The 20,749-nt window shown below is 38.6% G+C and overlaps 1 protein-coding gene across 2 annotated transcripts in view; it reads left to right on the top strand.

Moving 5' to 3' along the window:
* NKD1 (NKD inhibitor of WNT signaling pathway 1) overlaps positions 1-13,522 on the top strand; it is a 109,835-nt gene extending 96,313 nt beyond the window's left edge. For both annotated transcript variants that reach the window (XM_035543204.2, XM_035543203.2), the window contains 4 exons: positions 2,774-2,921; positions 3,971-4,055; positions 8,888-9,018; positions 9,773-13,522. In XM_035543204.2, the coding sequence (XP_035399097.1) occupies positions 2,774-2,921; positions 3,971-4,055; positions 8,888-9,018; positions 9,773-10,347 (939 nt within the window). In that variant the 3' untranslated portion in view covers positions 10,348-13,522. The remainder of the gene's footprint in view (positions 1-2,773; positions 2,922-3,970; positions 4,056-8,887; positions 9,019-9,772) is intronic.
* Positions 13,523-20,749: the final 7,227 nt, after the last annotated feature.

The raw sequence follows: 20,749 nt of genomic DNA, 5'->3' as shown, positions 1-20,749 counted from the left end.
TAAATATAGGCAGAGCTGTAAAATACAGTTTTTGTAACATATTGTAATAGTCTAGTGCTACTAATTTGGCCAGAAGCCATTCCCATTGTTACCTGCCAAAAAGGGCTGCGAGAAGATAGTTTTAGTCACAGTTTGAAACTCATTGGCAAAGACAGTTTCATTCCTACCGGATCAGTGGCTTAAGGAATTTGGATGTGAAGCAATAACTGGACAGCAACATGAGGTTCAAGCTGCCTTGTAGCCGGTGCCTACTCCACCAGGACTTTGATAGATGATAGAGAAGTGAATGGCCCAAGCAGACTTGTTTGACCAAATCAGAACCGTCAGTTCGCTAGGATTTCCAACCCCAAATTAGGACCACAAGTAAATGAATCCTATAATAACAATGTTATTGCTGGTATTTAAAAGATCAACATAAGCATTAAGTGGTTACTTAAGGATATCCCTAACCTCGATCTTGGTATATATCCAGTCTGACGACCACGGTTATTCAGTGCCAAAATGCAAAGCAGCTCAGATTGTCATGGAAGAAGCTGGGTATTAAACATGTAATGAAATGTAGAGGCAGCAGAGCGTAAGGACATAAGGTGTCTGAATACCTTTTGCAGCTCTGAAACTTCTTGGTGCCTGGACATAAATTTGGGTTAATTCAGGCCCATCTGGCTGAGAAGTGCAAGTTGTCCTGATGTGATGTGTGTGTACGCATATTTCTGACTTGCCAAGTATGTGTCACAAGTGCTGCTTCTGGCCTTCCCTGACAGCATTTGGGAGTACTTCTAAAATTGCTGAGTCAAGTGGCTTGAAAGACCCTCACAGAGCAAAAGGGACAAATTGTATGACAGTTAGCAAGTTAAACCTCATCACTAGAAAAACCTAACTTAAAAGGACAGTGGGATTTATGACTGCATGTCTTTGCCTACTGAAGTAAACAAATAAGTAGATGATCAGCTTGTGCAAACATCTGGCCTAGCTGAAAAAAGGGGAGGGGGAGAGGTTACTGTGAATGAAGGAGTTGATAATAACCTGTTGATAGTAGTCAGAAAGAAGAAAGATGCCCTGTTGGGTAACCAACAGTTGTTAAGGAATGTATGGGAAAGACTCCTTTCACTAAAGTGGTGAGTGTGTGAAGCCCTGTTAAGAATAAATGCGGTGCCTAAGTATTCTGCCAAAAGGGAAGGCTTGTTTTGTGGAGGTGTAGGATGATAGCACAAGGCTTCTAGAACATAATTTATGGAGGGTATATAAAACAACACGTGTTTGTTTGTCTATGTTCTTGCTTGGTTGTTTTTTTTTCTTACAGATGAAATAAAAATACAGCCCTTCAAGCTGACTGTCAGATATGGCTGTGTCTATTTAGAGGTCTGGCTAAGTTTCAAATTAGGGTGGAAGTGTGAAAAGTGAGATGTGTTAGAGCTGTGACGTGACTACCAGATTGTCACTGAGCAGTCTTTTCCTCATTCAGCCTTTAGACAGTGGTCCTTGTGAAGGGGATGGGAAGTGGCCATTGGTGTGGTAGTAACAGCCCATTTATAGAGACTCTTGTGGCAGTGGTAGAAAAAGTACTGCAGATTGTGCTTTTTATGAATGTTATCTTCATTTCACATATCTGGAGAAATTTCACTGAGTGCAGGGAAGTTAGAAAAGGGTACACGTTAAGACAAAGTCTGGACCCTCTAAGATTTAGTTATTCATTCTGCCTATTGACCTGGAAGATCATTTACTGTAAAATCATTTGTCCTGGCCATAACATCAGTATTTCCCTAAATTCTGTGTGAGCAGAAAGCTAGTTAGATAATGAGGAATGTGTGATATATTGGCTACTGAAGTGGTGTTTCTGCTGGGGCCCATTAGGGCAAACTGAACTTTGAACTGCCAATGTTCTGGGAATGATCCCTAGCAAAGGAAGATCATAGAGATTTTGTGTTTTTATAGACCTGACTCTTAATCCTCAGAACCTCATATTTAACAAAGGATGATTTAGATATTTCATCTGTGCTTTCAGACATCTGGAAAGTGCTTCACTACTAGGATAGATCAAGGAATAGGAAGACCAGCATTGAGAACTTCTTGGTTATACATTGAATGGGATCCTTATAGCCTTCAGTAACCAGAATGCCTTGTCCTTAAGCTGGTGCCCAGAATAAATTTAGGTGGAATTTGTTTGGGGGGGGGTACTGAGCTGAGAGATCTCCTGTTCATCAGGGCAATTTAAGGTAGTACCCTATTTGAGCCTGGCTGGAATAGATAAACATGAGAGACCTCTGAGCATCACCAGCTGCTAAACAGGGAGAGCTGCAGTGTTTCTTCTGTTTGAAACCATCAGCTTATAAAAACTGGCTAGTGTTCTTTCTGATACAGTTAGTTGTGTAAGCATTTGTTCATGCCCCATTGCCTTCAAAGACATGTGTGAAGAATGTTCTGAAATAGACCGAAATGAGTACCTTCTGCTGTTCAAAAATGTAAGTGTAGAATTGGTATGAATTTTGCGAAGTAAGCTAGACCAGGGTAAAGATTTGGTAGAGTGACATTTAGACTATTTCCAAACCTGAGGTTTACAGTTCTGTCACATCACTTACTGGTTTTCTTCTATTTAATCAACTAGTTAGTTATGCAAGGAAAAAAAAAAGTAGTAGTAAGGTTTACTGGAGATGTAAAGTCCAATATTTTCCTCACTTTCCATATTTGACTTGGCCAAGTGAATTGCAGTGTGAATAATTATCCCTGGGTTCATTTTCACATTATTGTATGTTTTTGTGTTTCAATCCAACTTTAGGATATTACCAGCTTGCTTCATACCATCTATGAGGTAGTTGATGCATCAGTAAACCATTCTCCTAGTTCCAGTAAAACCCTGCGAGTGAAACTTACTGTGGCACCAGATGGCAGCCAGAAGAAAAAAAGTATCTTGTTAAATCATACTGGTAAGGATGTGCACTCAACCGTTGGAAAAAAATATGAAAAATTTTCAGGGGCTCTTAAAAATCCATCTTTGTATTTTGTCAAAACAAATAAATACATACTTAAGGCAAATACTTTTGTGGGTATTGTAAACCTCATGAATCTGTTTTAAGATCTCAGGTGAAAAGCTACCTACCCTTTCTTCTATGTATGTTAAGCAAATTAGGGCTCCCTCACCTGATTGACTTTTTCCTCTTGGCAGCAGCAAGAACCCATGTGTTGTGCAATTGCATTTGCATACCGTGAGGCAGATTTAAGGCCTTTTCTATTTGTACTACTTTAACTTTGATATTACAATGCTCAGCTTGTGTCAAAACAGGTATAGCGGTAAAAAAAATGCTTCTTGCAAGTGCATAGCTATCACTATTGCAGATAAGAATAAACAATTAAGCATAACTGAACCATATGAGTCTGCGCATGAAAATTGAATATTTTTCTATACTGGAACAGTTTGCCATTATGAAGTGGCTTATACTGTGATGGCTTATTCACTTTATTTTCATGCTAATAATAGCTATATCAGCATAATTTTTTCAGTAGGTTAAGTAGTACTAAATTAAATATTTACAGTATTTAATGTAGTACTTCAATAGAAAATATGGGCACCTTATCCAGAAGGAGAGCCCTGGCATCTCATTTTTAATATATACATCCACTCAGTCAAGTGCAGACATAAGCAAATTTTCACTGCTGGAAAGCTATGTCATGCCTTAGTACCGCACTGAGCTCCACACTACCGAGCCCTCCTGAGGGATGACTATATCAGTGTGAATGTGGCTCCGTTTAACCCACCACATGGCTTTGAGCCCAACCCTGATTAATGTTCTACAGCCAAGGTTATGTCTGCCTAAAATCTGCCCTGTGGACAAAAGCACTTTTAAGAAGGTTACATGAAAGGATACATTACATCTTGATCTATGGACAAGAAAAAACGTATTTGCCATGTAGCACGTTAGTTATACTGATTGGCAAGGACAGTGATGTGAGAACATGTACTTCTTCTTGTTGGCAGATTTGCAGAGTGCCAGGCATAGAGCCGAAAGCAAAGCCAATGAAGAATTAAGAAGCTCTGAAAAGAAGCAGCGGGCTTCTCTCAGGTAAGGTAAAAGAGCCCTGTCTCCTGAGAATCACAGTGTAGCTTTGAGGAATCCTCAACTATTGATTAATTTTTATTTATTTAAAATTATGTTAAAAATGCGGACATTAAAAGATTTTTCTCCATGGAACAGGCAGCAGATTCCATAGTTGGATACTTCATATAAAAAAAGCAGCAAAAACCTTTTAATTGCATTTTAGGATTATTTATTTATTTATTTATTTATTTTTAAGAAAACTGTGGTCCATGTTACGTTTTCTTCTGTTGGCTCTTCGGGGTACAGCATCTGTTTAGATGCAGTCTGCAAATACAATATTTATTAATGGCGTTTAAGCAATATAGCATAGCCTTTTGGCTAAAAGCGCCCTAAAATCCTTTCATCTTCATAGGTGCCATCCCCTGTCTGTCTCTGTGCTCTTTCCAACCCATCTTTTTCATGGGTCAACTCAGTTAGCTTCAACCTTTATTAACTCAGTGCTGTTCACCAGGCCATAACTGCTTCTCCTACTACCTTTCCTCCTAAAGGAAGCACCTTTGAGCTGGCACTGGGTACAGTACTGAGCAGAAGAAGGGAGAAAGGGGTCTTGTAGTGAGGGGCAGACAAAATCAGCTTTGCAGAAAACAGTCTTCGGAGGGCACGTCCTGCAGAGGAAGCAGCAGCAAGAACTTCCAGTACACTGCTGGCTACATGTTCCTTTCTGCTGAGGTGGTTCTGGTTACAGCAGCTGTAGGGTGGCTCAATCCCACTTACAGAATGTGTTTGTGCAGTTGGTGGAAGTAAATTCACATGCTATCTCACAGTGACTTAGCAGTGTGGCTGACTCTGCTGACTCCCATCTGCCATAAACCCTGCTTCCCCACTTCCACATCAGCTGTAGGACAGCTTCTCCCTGACAGTATTAGGTATTAAGTAGCACCTATGTAGGAATTAGCCTGCTTGCTTAGAAACAGTGCATTTATTGCAATCCTGAAGGAAAATTAGGATCTTTTATTTTTTTCATAAGATTCAATATACATTTTACCACTTGAAAAAATACGTCTGTTGTCTTTCAATGGAATCCAGCCCGCATAACTCAGAATGCACTTATTTCCAGTGAAGCACAAGCACAGTAGTTTCTTTTCAGCTGCAGGTACACTTGAAGCCACCTAGAGATTAAATAAAAAAGGGTTTTTAGTTCTTCCCTAACAGAATATACAATATTATTTTGGATGCCAGTCCTGAACAGGCCTTTTTCCTCTGAAAATGTATAATCGTGCCTTTTGCAAGGCTAGCAACAGTACATATTTACCCTGTTATCATGACTTCTTTCTAGCTGATAGTTATTACCTGAACTGAACTTCAGAGTATGTGATAGTTATTTGCAATGTATTTTTCAAGTATTAAAATTTGTTACAGCTAAGAAAAATGTTCCTCTCTTAGTTAAGTGTAGGTGTGTTATTCCTTTTCCGAATTTGGTATTTTAATGGATAGAAAAACAAGACAAAACCAGGTAATTTTGATACATTAAAATGTATCAATATTTTAATGTAGATCTGTTGCTCCAAACAGGTCATATCAGTGTATAGGTTCCATTTGTTTTAGGATTTTCTATTTCATGCTAAGGCAGAGGGAAATGTTTACTGCAATGCTATAGTAAAGATATTGAATTATTAATTGCATTTGTTTATTCAGCTGCAAATTAAAAAAATAATAATCCAGTTTTGGCTTTCCATGGATTTAGGTATATTTGTCCAAAATAAGAGTATTGAGTTTAATAAATTTATCAGGAGGAGAAGCGTTCAGTTTTATTAGAAATTACAACAAAAATATGCCTCCCTTTTCTGGACAGAGTAAAAATATTAGTAAGTTATCCCATTGAGTGAATGCCAGTAAGATCAAATTTCAGATTAGAAAATGATTTATAATCTGTTAGCAACTCTGTACAAAATCTCTTTCAAAGTAAAGAGTGTTCAATGTAAACTAAAGAATACTCCACGTTTTTGCCTGCTGGCCTAGATGTGGTGCTCAGATTTCCTTTCCCAAAAGCAAGGGCATGCCCTGTGTGAATTCAATGGACTGTTTCTGTTTGATAACCTATTGCAAAAATCATCTCTTGGATTGAAGTCCCTCGCTCATCCACCTTAAAATCCTGTTTTTGCAAATGTAGTGGTTTTAGGGATGGCAGCCATTTCCATTTATATCCGCAGGCACAAAGGCATCAAATATTGGGGTAGAATCTTGACTCTGCTGCATTTGTCCTTCTCATCATTTTTTGCAGAGGCTTCCTAGACAGGACATAACTGTATCTTTTGCTGAGCAGATCAGCATCAACACCTGACAGTTTTTGTTGCATCTCATTAAATGTGGACAGGACAAACAATTGAGCCACTGTCTATGTTGCAGAGATGTTCATGCACTCTGGCCAAATTGCTAACCAACAGGAAAGGTCCCTGAACTGCATCACTGTCTCATGATACTAGCAGAGAAACTTACCCTGGAGAGCAGCAATGAGAACTTCTGAGAAGTGCACACATTTCACAAATTTAGTCACTTAGGAATTCTACCCAAGATGTGATTAATATTCAAGATAATATGGATAGGAATGTTTTTATCCCAAAGGTGGGAGATAAATGGGTTAGATTTTTCATGTGCTGGAAGCTACAGGCAGGAGTTTTCACCTGTAGGGCTAATACAAGTATCAAGATCAAGCAACTAGATTCATAGCTAGCTTGCCTGACATGAGTGGTAGAAAATGGTGGTGTAAGAGGACTGGCAGGCAACTTTGTGGATTAGATATCCTACTGCAATTCTAGTTTGCTCAGTTTAGTGCAACAGGGAAAATATGATGCACACCAGACTCCACAACATCTTCATTTTACCACCGATGCACATTCTGTCTCACTTTCTTTCCTACTTCAGTGAGTTCTCCCTGGCCGCCTTAAGCTCTAGGTTATCTGTGAGTGTAGCTTTCAGGAAATGTCCTTGCATTTTTCTGCTCAGCACTCTGCCATTGCTCTATTCCCTTTACCCACTGTCTTGCTGCGTGCTTGCCATCAGAATGACACTCCAGCATAGGAATTTTAGAAAGGGCTTTCATACACTCCACAAGCACTTAAGCAGATGCCTTTCATATTTAAAAATAAAACTAAAACTAAACAAAACAAAAACCAGTAACAACTATGTGTATTCTTATACCCTGCGCGTGATGCATACTTGATGCGTGCCTGGGTATTCATATATATGTGCAGAAGAGCATTGTAGGGTTGGATGCCAGATGCCTCCATTCTCAGCAGTACTTTAAGTTCTCTGACAGTGGAGCACATCGCTCATCAGTGTATAATTGCTTTGCCATGTATATTTGCATTGCTGAACATCATCTTGCGTGTAAGAAAGCTATTAGAATGCAGGGCTGTGGCAGTACTGGCATAGCTTCTCTTCAGTGTCTTGATGAGAGATGGAATTTATTACAAAAAAGAAAAAGGTTCCCTCTTAACTTTGTTTTCGACAGAGAGTGCAGTATACAGTGTTTTTTAATTGTGGTGGATCAAACCCAATAATATTTTTTCTGGGTTAACTACACTGTCTTTAGCATATATGTGCAAGTCCTGATGGTTTCTGTAGGCAACTTATGCCTGGCAACATCAGTTAGCTAGGTTCTAGCCCTAGAGATCTTTAAGTTTACTTTCTAAAGTGGAACAATCTATAAAGGTGTATCTGAGCAGGTAAGGTACCAAGTTGACTGTGTATCCAAAAAAAAATAAAGAAATCTGGACATTCCCTCTTTTTTGACATTACTGTATGTCACTTCCAGAATTCAAAGCTGACTCAGTCTTTAAAGCTTAGCTGCTTTCCTTCAGACTCTCCTTCATTCAGGAGGCTCGACCTCTATCAAAGTAGAGTAAAAATGATCTTCCAGGTAGGCCAAGTCTTATGACATCTATCAAAGAAACTGTAGACCTATATCTTACAGAGACACTGGAAACTCAGTTCTGTAATGTCCTGAACAGTCTGAACCTAGACCTGGAAAGCAGTTTGCACTTAGCAGTTTGGTCTTAGAGGCTGAAGTATCTGGTGGTTCTTATCCTGTTTGTTATATTGAAGATATATTACTCATATCTGCAGAGATTCATTTAAATTGCTGAATTGTTGGGCATTATAAGTTACAATACTGTAAACCTCTAGCTGATTTTTTTCTGCCTCATAAATGAATGGTATTTCAGATATTCATTCACAGGAAATAGTTCTGCTATAAATAAAATTGCAAAGCTGAGCAGGAAAAGGAGTTGAGATTCTGAAGCCAGCAGCTGATTTGACTTTATTAATTGTATTTCAGAAAGCAGCAGTTACCTCCAGGTATCCTACCAACACCTTCTCTTCTCAGCTTCTCTCTAGTTAATACACCTGTGCTGTTGTCTGTCTTTCTGAAGCAGATACACATGAATGTTTATCTGACACAAGGCTCACCCCAGCACTTCCCGACAGCGGTGGGAACAGTCGTGATTCAAACAGCAGGTTTTCTTTGGCATATCCAGATTAAGGAATCAGTAGAATGATTTGGCCCTAAGACAGGCTATAATAAACCCTTGTAGCATTTTTATTTGTTTTTGCTTGTGTGATGCAATTTGAAAGCCTCCTTTGCTTTGCAACATCGGGGTCAATTTATAGGAGGGGAAAGAACAGTCAGTTCAGGCCTATCGACTTAGCAAATCCGGTCATCCAGAATTTCAAGCATTTGTTGTTTCTTTGTGAGCAACTCCTGTCACTTCAAAGGGCCCATTAGTTGTTGGTTTGCAGATGGTGATAACAACTTTAAAGAAGTTCTGCTGAATTGTAATTTTGCTTCCTGCTGACAGATATCACCAGAGTGAGAACAATCCAGAGCAAAGTGGGTGCTATCGTCATTGTGTTGATGAGAACATTGAAAGGAGAAACCACTATTTGGATCTTGCAGGAATAGAAAACTACACATCAAAGTTTGGGCCAGGTAATTTGGTAATTTATGTTGCAAGCTTTTGGTCTTTTCTTTCTTCAGTTGAATGTTCCATGAATTTTGAAACTGTGTGATTTGTTTGTAGTAACTTACTGAAAGAAATAGGATTGTGTGTATGCTGCAAGGTAATTACTGGTGATGGTGGAATCACAATGGAGTGGCTAATGTACTGCAAGCGTGCTTTGAAGTACTTGTTTGTGTAGCTAAACTTGGAGGAGAGCCTAGGAGAAGAACAATCTTTACATCTGAATTAGTAAGTTTAGTCTATGGGTGAGGTGAGGACTGAATTTTGGATAGCGGAGGTCATTCCCGAGATGATACCAGCATCTATTGTCACACGTTTTTTGTACTCATTACAGACCAAAAAATCAGAGAATGTGGGTTTATACCTGGAATTTTGCCTTCTGTCCCCCAAATTAAGGGGATTTGGATTTTCCTCCCTTTCTCTGTCCTCTGCCAACTTCTTACTATTCCACTCACAGTTATTTTGTTGAAATTCAAATAGATGGTAAGAGAACGAAATGTAAAGACTTTTAAAGATATATACTTAAATATATTTTTATATTTGTAGGTGTGTGTGTATTATTTACTAATCAGAATGATTAAATGTAATTAAACTAGACAGCTATAATTGCATTCACTTCCTTAGGAAAAATTCACTCTGCTGATAATGCTATCCCTGCCAACTGCATGCTACTAATTAAAACTTTGAAATACTAGATGACTAACTCAGCTTGTTATTTTCTAGGATCTCCTCCAGCAGCTCAAAAACATGACCCACCAAGCAGAGTTGTGAGTCAGACTAGATCCCGTTCTCATGAACCTGAAACCTTCCATGCTCACCATAGGAAATCTCAAGTGGTGGATCCGAGCCACATCAATCTAGCTGAGAGTTCATATGCCAAGATTGCAGAAATTCAACAGAGGCTCCGGAACCAGGAATCAAACAAGCACTTTGTGAGGTCTCCCAAGGCCCAGGGCAAAAATGTTGCTCCTGTGCATCCTGGAAGGGCAGTAAGAAACAAACCTTTTCAAGGGGGGCCCATGCCAATGGCTTCCCCAAGTGCACGGGTGGGACAGAATCTTCCTTACCTCCCCTTGCAGTCTCAACAGGTTCACAAGAAGCATAAGCAGAGGGCAAAGGAGAATCACCAGATGTGCAAAACCTTCCAGTCTCCAGGGACAGTTGTGGAAAAGGAACATGTGAGAGACCTGCCCACAGTCATTTTGTATGAAGGCCAAGTCGGACAAATGATACAGAGGCATGAACACCACCACCACCATGAGCATCACCACCACTACCATCATTTCTACCAGACATAAAACAGATCCCACCAACATCCTCCGGGAATCATCCCATATGAAGGAAGCACATTCTTGTGACACCAGAACTAAGGCATTACTATGATTAATATTATTGTTACTCCATTAATATTCAGCTAGCATTTCTTTTAGAGGTTATACGGAACTCTTGAAACTTACCCTATTTATATGTTGTGGAACTGCATAGCTTACTTAAAACAACTTGTGGATTTTTTTTTTTAAGTGGCTTGTAAAACAGCAAACAGCCATAGATTTTGAGCTGTGATTTAATGCAGGTCGTCAACGCACTTCTTTACAAGTACTACTTCCATTGTAGAAGGAAAGATACTTCAAACACTATTGCAGACATCTAGCTTACCAGTCTGCTGTATGCCGGCTGATCGCACACAAGCCTTTTATCAGGGGAGCAATGTTCGAAGGTTTGGACTCCAGAGATGCTCAGAATAACAGAAAATACAAACAGCTGCTACCTCTAGTATTATTCAGATTTTATTTTCTTTTTATTGATTGTAATGTGCTACAGGGGAAAATTTAATATACTGCATTCATGTAGCCTGTTTGTGTTCACATCCTTTCAAATTATCTTAATTGCAAAGAAACATTAGCTATACTTGTCAACAGAGCTACATTTGTATGACTTACACTTTATTTTCTTTGAGACTCTTCACTGACACAAGTACAGCTTGTTATATACTAGGTTATATTTAAATACACTTCCTTTATTTTAGTGGTTTCTTTTTTCTTTTTTTTTTTTTTTTCTCTTGTTTACTCTCCATTCTGTTTGGGGTAACTATTTGAAAAGAGGAGGATGTGAAATGGTGTTTTCAAAACCATCAGTAGACTTAGTGCTTGGGCCATAAGTATAATTCATGGGGGGTTGGGAAGGAGAGGGGTTGTTTGGGGGGTTTGTTTTGTTTAAATCCACAGTTCTTTTTTTTGAGAAAGAATTGAGGAAAATATACTTTCTCACTTTAAATGTTGGCAAATATATATAAAATATAAATATAAATATATATATATAAATATGCACACTCTCAGGTACATTTTGTTGTGTTTTAGAAATCTGTGGTTTGAATATTAACATAATTTTTTTTCCCATAATAGTGACATTTTGAAACACATGCCATGGCATTTTCTTAGTTGCCTCTGATTTAAATTTCCCCAGCGCCTACCAGTTTGTGCTTCTGCCATTTCAGAGAAAATTCAGCATGTGAAAAAATAACGTTCACAGTCATTCTGGCCTCTTCTACTTTTTTCGTATCAAAGGGCTTCCATTCCATGAAGGAGATTGAGACCATACTTACAAGACCTTACTGGCTGCTGAGAAATTTGAAGGTCAAAAGCAAATTGGAAAAGTGAAAAAAGGGTCAGTACATTCAAGTTTTACTTTCTATGGGGCCCAGATCTATAATCCATTCAGTTGGGTTTTGTACAGATCACTACTTTGCAGGTAGAAAGTGACTGAAAAATGCCTACGTTGCTTTTGGAACTTTGAAGTAGAGAACTCATCATAAAAATATAACTGTTCTATCAAACATATTTGCGTTTCGTTCTAATTATTTTAAATGTTGTGGTATTTTGCCTATAGTATATATTGTAAAATGTAACTATCCCACATTGTTTTAAGACCTTTATAATTATTATTTTTTCTGACTAGAGTTTTCATCAGTCTAAAATGGAGTATTACCTTACTGCTGACCAATTATGAAGGGATGTTGCCCTTTCTAAGAACATGGAGACATCAACTTTTAAAGAAAAAGTTGAAAGCCTTGCTTTCTTGTGAAATTGGAATAGAATCACTGCTTCTTGGTAATTAGGTCCATCTTTTGTCTCTCTGAATCAGCAGTTGTTTAGGCTTATTGTCCTCTTTAAAAAATCTGGTTTATTTTATTTTTTTTTAAGCTGTCAACAGTGTGTTCTGTTAAATCTAACAAAATGTTTTTAAAATGTGTTTGATCTGCGTGACAACTATACTGTTCTGTTTATTTTTTAAATTCCTAAAGTCCAAAAATATTTATATGCAGAACTCTCTGTATTGAAAATATGAAAAGGCCACAAATTTGGTTAGTTACCACTGAGTTGTTCTAGTCTAAGCCTTTTTTGCTGCTTGTGTATCATTCTTTTTCAATGTATATATAATTATGGACTGCAAAAAAAAAAAGGCATTTATATGTCTAGTAGAAGGAATAAGCTTATTTATATTATAGTGTTAACGAAGTCTGATGTATTCAAGTGACTTACGTTATACCGCATGCAAACACACAAGTGTACATTCCATCTAAGAAGGGATGCCATGCTATTTGTTTTGAAAACATAATTAAAGCTGTTCTCTTTTCAGTAGAGCATATGCCAGAAAGACTGGGAGGTGGGAATTGTTTCCTAGTCCATTTTTCTAATGCAGAACACTGCTGAAAACAAGAAAATGTTCTGGAAAACTAGAGTGCTTTCAGAGCTGTGGTGTTTTCTACAAAATGGCTGCAAAGGGGCATAAATGCTCTCTCACCCAAAGATATTTTTGCTAGAAAAGATGACAGCACTAATAACAAAATCCCATCTGATTGAAAAGTGTGCAGTACTAGCCGTGCAAGTGAGCTTTGAAATGCAACACAACTGACCATTGGATATAACCTTAAGTTGATTTGTTTGGTCTTATTATATTTGGAGATTCAAAAGGCAAATTCAAACTTGTTTAGATCCTGTGAAATACAAACAAATTTTAATAACGTGGCATCCCTGTACTAAAACTTTACACCAGCCGTGTATGAACATACAGTATCTAAATACTGTGTTGCAGTTGTGTTATGTGCATTAAGTGTGAATAACATATAGCACAGTTTCTTTTCACAGAACCCTAAGTTTCCGTATCTTTTAAAAATGTTTGCTTTTCAGTATTTTGTATAGTAAATATAGATGGTTTTGACTAAATGCTTTATTTATTTAACAGCAAAAACTGTGCCAAGAGAACCCCCTGTTAATTAAAGTTTTACTAGTTCAGAAAGTATATTTCCTTCTTCTTCTTGTGGATTTCAGGGGCTTATTGCAATTGCTGTCAGTGCTTGTAGATCTCACTGATGAAAGAACTTGTATTAACGTTTTTGGGAATAGGATCAGGCCATAAGTTATGGACTGGGTATGCTTTGGCTTTGTAATTAAACTGTCAAGTTTAAAAGTTAAATTTCTTGTCCCTTATTATTAGAGCTGCATTGAGTAACTGATTTTTTCAGCTTATTAATTCTGAAAACCTTAAAAAAATATAATTTATTTTGGGTTACTCAAAATTGTGGCCAAATCTAAATTTAAAATAAATTAGTTTCTGGTCAAACAAAACATTTCATTTCCAAGGGGAAAAAATATATAAATATTGTCACTATTTAAAAATAAAATGGAATGGCACAAAGTCATTTCAAATAAAAACTCCAGCCTTTTCACCTACTTTTTCTGTTTTTACACAAAACAATTCAACAAAATGAAGCCAATCCCAAAATTTGCACTATTTGCTGAAGAAAATTTCAACTGAAAAATTTTGCTCAGCTCTACCAGCTACAATTTTGGGAAAGCCGGGTTTTTGAAAATACAGATTGCTAAGCTCTTCTCACAGCTTCATGTCCACCTAATACCAAGTTAACAAAGCTAAGGATAGCAAAGTAAAATCTCTATCCCAGTGAAATCTGTAGCAAGACTTCCAGATTATCACTGGCTTCTGGGTGCCTATAGTTTCATTCCAGGAGAATGGGTTTGAAGTCTATGTAATGTGCAGGCAGTGATTTCAGTGTTTATTTTAATGCATCTTACTGGTGATAGTTCTGTAGTAGCTGATAGTAAATGAAAGTTTGTAAGAGATCAAGCTGGTGAATTAATTAATACTCATGTCATTGGAGGATCTGAAGGCACTTCCACATGTTTTTCAAACATCCACACATCATTTAGACACCACTAGGGATTAAGACCCAGTTCTGCCCATGGATGGTGAAGTACAGCCTCTCCTGGCATATTGGCAGACCAGCCCCTTAAGGCAAAACCAACTTTAAAAGCCACATTATCTTTGACCTCTAGAGCTGCCTTCCTACCCTAGTCATCATGAGCACAGAACAGCTGGAGTATACTGTATAGCAGGAGAAATAACTTAATGGAAAATTTATATATATATATGTGTGTGTGTGTGTGTGTTTATACTAAAATGTGTCCTCTGCTGGCAGTTAGTGACTGCCACAAGATGGATTCTGACAGAGGTGATCTCTTATTAGTGGGTAACTACTGTGTATGCTCAACAGTCGACAGGTTGCCACACAAATGTATAGGTATGATGAATGCTTACTGTTCTCCACATGTCATTGTGTACCTCAATTATTGAGTGACAAATTTCATTTATATTCCAATTAACAGGAAAGTTAGGCCCCTTGGGGCGTAGGTTACACTTGAGAAAATTCATCATGCTAGAAAATTTGCAAAAACATTCAACATAATTTTCGCCTGGAGTGTAGGCAAGAATGTTCATGTTTGGAAATGTGTCAGCTAATCAAGTCTCACCTTTAACTACCTTGATGCAATTCATCAAAATCTGAAAATACTTTTTCAAACATGACTTATTCATGCTTTCAGTGGGAACCAAGTCATATTCAGCATCATGTTGTCGGACTTTTTTTTTTTTTTTTAATATACCAAGCAGAAACATGTTAGAAAATCTATGAAATAAAAATGGAACTTAATATGTTTTCTACGCAGCTTCTGGAAGATTTCTTCTCTAATGTACTTAGCAGCAAAACCAGCCTCAATTTATCACATAATGACTTATTTTCTTCAATATTTGACAGCTGTTCACTTGATTTGACTTGGAAGGGGGGTGTTTTGGGTATTTTTTTTTGCTTGTACACATTTGAAATGTGCTAAAAATGGGCTAAAAGGAACAGATGTAGAAAAGCAAATAACTTTATATACAAATTATTCAGTAGGCATTGAACTGCATCTTATTTGCAGTTTGGATCACAGTTATTAAATAGTGATGTTTTCAATGATGCTTTAATTTACTTTTGTATTTCTATATAATTCTAGATAATTCAATCCTACTGAGCTAAAATGATAGAAATTCTGTGGATGGTATCTTCTAATTTGTTTCTTTTAAAATATCAGGATTTAAGAACTATACAGATGGATTACTGTGAGGTTTAGAGCTGTGAAAAAAGACTGGCAAGAGAAAGATGGAAAGATTTGGGAAGTGTGGGGATAGTGAAGAACCGTCTACCAGTAGGGGGAAAAACAGCAAAGAGGTAGGAAGATGTTATATGGAGAAGAAACTATGTTCATACTACTTTTTTTTGAATCTCTTATGGTACATTTATCACTCACAAAACAGCAACAATAGTTCATAGAACATTTTTCATGGGGAAAGCTTGAAAGACTGTCTAGAAGAGGTCTATCTCCAGCGTGCAGCAAGAAGCACCAGGAAGGGAAGTTGCGGATAATCACCACCGGGGCTGTGGCAGAATAAGAAACAATGTCCTGCGTTCCTGAGTCTCTGCCCAAGCTGAGGGAATTTTTTTCAGAAGCTGGGGTGTTTCTACAGATGTTTTCAATATTATTCAGAATATGCTTTGAATAATAGCATCAGTTCCTTTTCTTTTTGATTACAAACACACATAAGTTGGAAGCTTTGTGCAACACTTGACCAAGTGTATCCTGTTTTCTAAATGCTAACTATACCTTGGAAATCTACTGACACAAAGTATAATTCTGATATCACGTGAAATGGCAGATTGGACCATACTGATTGTCTCGTTAGCTTGGTATTTCAGGGTCTGAGAGTAGGAAGTTCTAGAAGTTTCATATGAATGTTGAAGACAATGTTAAGGGGCTTTATAAAATTGGCAATGGGCAAACATTAACCTAACAATATCAGGCATACTGATAATTATGTGCACTGTGCTTTCTGTTATTTTTGTTTGTTTGGTTGGTTTTGTTCTGTTGTTGTTGTTTATTTGTTTGTTTTTTCCAACACACAAAATGGGGTTTGTGTCTTGCTTTGAGTGCCTAGTCCATGATGAGCCTGTACTTTGTGGATGAAGATGAGGGGTTCAGATCCTTCTGGTGCTGAGTGCTTATTCTTGCACTTAATCGTTCCCATTCTGTTCTGCTCATGAAGTGCAGCACATTGAGGCTTTGTGAATTTTCTAAGAACACACCTCATCAACTGGGCCAAATTTGTCTCTAGATTCACAAATGGAAGCCAGGAGAACCCCATGCCTGTCTTTGAATTTGGACCTTCAAATGCAGTTTGCTATATGAGTCGTCATCTTTTCTTGTACTAATTTCAGATATTTGATAAGCTCTTTTTATGGTTTACAAGTTTAAAAAGACAAATAAAACTTTGTAGATTAAAATGTTGTTTTGGAGCTTGCGTTTTGTCTGTTCTCACTGGAGTTCTATGAAAGGCCTTTTTCTGTGGGCTTTAGCTTAAACCTGCAAAGTGACTTTGGAGTGGGTGTTTATAGTTCTTCGCTTGCTTGTTCACAGGATAAGACTGTTGATAGATGAATAAAGTGCCACTTGAGGTTGTTAACAACCAGGACTGGTAATGCTAGTTCAGCTAAGATAAACAGTGAAATGCCATGGCAATTAGCATTAAGGTCTCACTTGGCCAGTGCTGATTTTTAAAGCCGCAGATACGGTGCTTTATGGATACCCGTGGCCATGGGGGCTGGAGCTATTTATTCCATCCTTACTCTGAGTGCTGTATGGACTCCTGTGCAGTGCATGCCCAGGGCATTCCAGCGCACTCAGTGTGCCAGTAGGGAGCAGGAGTACGAAAACTGTAATGTTTCAGTCTGCAGCAATTAACCCCCTCACCCTGCAAGGAGTGGAGGGGAGGAAAAGCTCAATTAAAGAGACTCGGAGTTTCCAGTAAGTGCAAAAGTACGAAGGGAAGCAAAAGGCAGCACTGTGGGCCTCACATTCCTCCTGTCTCTTTACAGCCTTCTCGGGGAATATTTTTTACTTTTCATGTCTTTAATCACAACTTCTTGCTGTTTGGCTATGCCATCTGTTAAGGCCATATCCCTCAATGGCTCTGCACATGTGACTTCTATGAGTTTCAATGGAAACTTTGTGCAGCTTAACTGGATCAGCAGATGTAAACAGAGGTACTTCAATTTACACTTTCTTGGAATCAGGGCCCTGGGGCACTCACAGCTTGCACTGATCAGGGACAGGTTTTTATAAGAATTTTCCTGGTCCAATAAATGGATGCTAAAACCAATTAATTTAAAGATCACAAACTTCACAGCTTAGAAGTCTGAAGCATGGAGTCATCTTAGCTAGAGACGTTGAATTAAAGGAGTAAATCATGGTGTTTCCAGGAGCGTGGCAAGGCTTTCGTTCCTTGTCCTGCCAAAAACATTATCCCTGCAACCTGTTTCTTTATAACTGAATCATAAATTAGGTAGTATTCACAGGATACTACCTATGTGGCTAATGCTATCTAATGACGTTTATTTTACTTAGAGCCTTTTCTCACATAGATGCTGATTTTAATGCCCACAAACAGAGGAAATCCTCTACACAGCAGAATTCACTTTGAGCTAAGCCTGCATTCTGCTTTTACTGTTATCCGGGATGGAGTTACTTCAAAGAAATGGTCAGAAATTTCTGCTTCCAGGCACACAAGAGGTACACTCACTATGCCTGTAACCAGAGCAGAGAAAAGTGAAGACCCAATGTGATTCTGAGGCACGTAATCGTTCCTTTACCTCAAAAGAGACAGCAATGTCTCGTTATTGCCTAACCACTCCCCGAAATGCCATTATGCTGGGTTTCTACAGATGCTCTGGGACATGAGATCAGTGAATGCTCATGTGCAGTAAGGCCTCAGATTCCAAAATGCTCTTCCATACATTTAGTTAGTAATAAGAAATGTTTGGAAAGATGTCCCTGTGAAAAGAACTTGAATATGACAATTTCTTTTTTGCTGTTGACTCTCTGCTGTGCCCTTTCATGGGTTTAAAATCCACTTATCTGAAAGTGTGCAGTTACATTTTGTCCTTTTTCATCATTTAAATGCATCTTCTTGATCTGGAGAAATAAAAGCAATTAAAAAAAATTAGAGATTTTGTTTTCATATGTGCTGCCAAGTCTGATGCTGCAAACTAACTGCTGAATTGGCACAAGCAGTTTGAGAGAGCCAGCAGATTTAGGAAGGGAGAAGATAAACCTTATTATGTTTCTTGCCAAAGGAGAAAAGAAACGATATTGACTTAAATGTGGGAAATTTAAAAGGGGCCATATGTTCTCACTTTGTGCTTTGTTTCTAATAGATAGACAGAAATCTTTGAAGTGTGGATTGGCACAGTAGGGTGCATGCTTCTGTAGAGAAAAGATGCTAAATGGGGAGGATGTGAGGGGGCACATGAAACTCTATTAGCCATGCAACAGCAAAGAGAGAAAGGCAAATCCAATGATAATGTACATCTGTTTCAGGGAATTTATAAGCTTTGAACATTTTTTATGTGCAGATAAGTGGATCCTTTTCTTACCATAACTTAGAACTTCAAAGCAGATTGTGTGGATAATGCAAATTGCTGAAATATGAGATTTTCCTACAAAGAGGTTTCCAAAACAGAAAAAAAAAAGAATTAAGGCTAATTGATGCCACAGTCTTTTATGTGCAGTGTAAAAACTCTACAAAAATTGATTTTTATGAACTAAGAAATTGATGAAAAATATTGAAGTCTGCTGTTTGCATTCAGGGACTGCAATTTGAAACCGAGGTTCTGTGAATTAAACATTTGTCTCCGATATCACTACAGCAATATTGTAACATAAATTAAGATATGTAGCTGAGCTGTAATTGTATCAAAGTCTGCCATGTCATAGGAATGTAAGACTCATGAGTGTGGCTTGATATGCAGCACCTGACGTTACCATCACTGTCAAGGTAGTAAAGCAGGAGTTTCTAGGATATGAAAAAAATTATTACAAGAGACAGAAATGTGGGGGGAGGGGGGCAGGGGTTGGAGGCTATTTATGTGGTAAATTTTGGGAGTAGGGTGTAGATAAACGTGTAACTTAGCTGCTGAGAAAAATTAGTTGCTCTCTGAACTGGGGGGTTAATGCTGGACCTGGGGATGCTGGCTGCACTCCAGTTGGGAGATTTGCATGTCCCACTTGAAAGTGCAAGGCTAAGAAACGACACAAGCAAAGCGATTTTGAAGAATTTCATTTATTGCATATACTTCAGAGGTGCATTCCCTTCCTCTCTTGTCAATGTCAGCCCATAAAGCCAGCTTTGTGTTTCTGAGTTGTAACCACAGTAGATCTGGGTATATAGGGTGCCAACGCTCACCTTGATGCTGAACACCTAGACAACCAGAAGGGGCAGCTCTCGTGTCCTGTTGCTGAGACTTTGCTTAAGTATGGCTTCAACTGGCAGCTGGACAGGGTTGTGCTTTCCTGCACTTCAGTCTGAGCAAGCCATGGACCCCTCATGATCTCAGTCCTAGATTTTTTCTCCCATGTTCCAAATCCTTGCACAATCTTGGTCACTGGCTCCTACAGACACTCAGTAATAAATCATGGCAAGAGATTTTCTGGGGAAAGTGCCAGGCCTTGATACCTTGAAATAAGGTCTAGCATTGCTGCTCCAGATGAATGCCATGGATGCCTTTCAGGGGGAATGAATTTAAACAAAAGCAAAGATAATCTTTGCAGAACAAATATTTAAGATGAGTCTTAAATCTACTACTGCTTGTTTTCCTTTCATACCTTCACAATGTGTTTCATATCCAGGCCTCACTCCTCCTCATTTAGATGCATCTTATTTTCATTTCCAGACCAGCAGCAGAACATTTTTCTTGCTCCACACGTCTCACAGGGTAGCACACAACATGACCCCAGGAGTCTGTTAAGTGCATCAGCTTTTATACCCCACACTAAGTGGAAATCCTCAGTGCACTGATAATTCAGGCGGATTTTCCTCACTCTGGAAGGGCCTGAGTGCCTTTCCAGAGGGAGGACATTCCAGAGGCATGCGGTCAGCCACTGTGCTGGCAGCAGGGATATCGGGAAGGCTTTTGATCCTTGCTCCAAATTGTGCTGACCTAAACCCACCCCAAGCTGAGGCACCACCGTGGAACCTTCCCGAAGGCTCTATGGGGGCAGACCTAGCGGGTTCCAGAAGGTTCCGTGTGGCCCTCAGGGCCCATTTCAGTGCAAATAAAAGTAATGGCTGCTGCCATCACAGCCTCTGGAATCATCCAGGGGAGCACCACCTCTGGCTCATCACCACCATCACTGATGAGATGATAGCTGAGGAGAAACTATCATGGTTTGATGCCTCCCTCACCGTGACAAGTACGGTTGCTGTCAGAATGATGATTTTTTGGCATTTTGGCCGAGTTTTGCTGTAGGGAAGACC

This window comes from Cygnus atratus, chromosome 12 (genome assembly GCF_013377495.2).
Source record: "Cygnus atratus isolate AKBS03 ecotype Queensland, Australia chromosome 12, CAtr_DNAZoo_HiC_assembly, whole genome shotgun sequence".
Taxonomy (NCBI): Eukaryota; Metazoa; Chordata; class Aves; order Anseriformes; family Anatidae; genus Cygnus; species Cygnus atratus.
The sequence above is the reverse complement of the archived record's forward strand: the minus strand, read 5'-3'. Positions and strand labels throughout refer to the sequence as shown.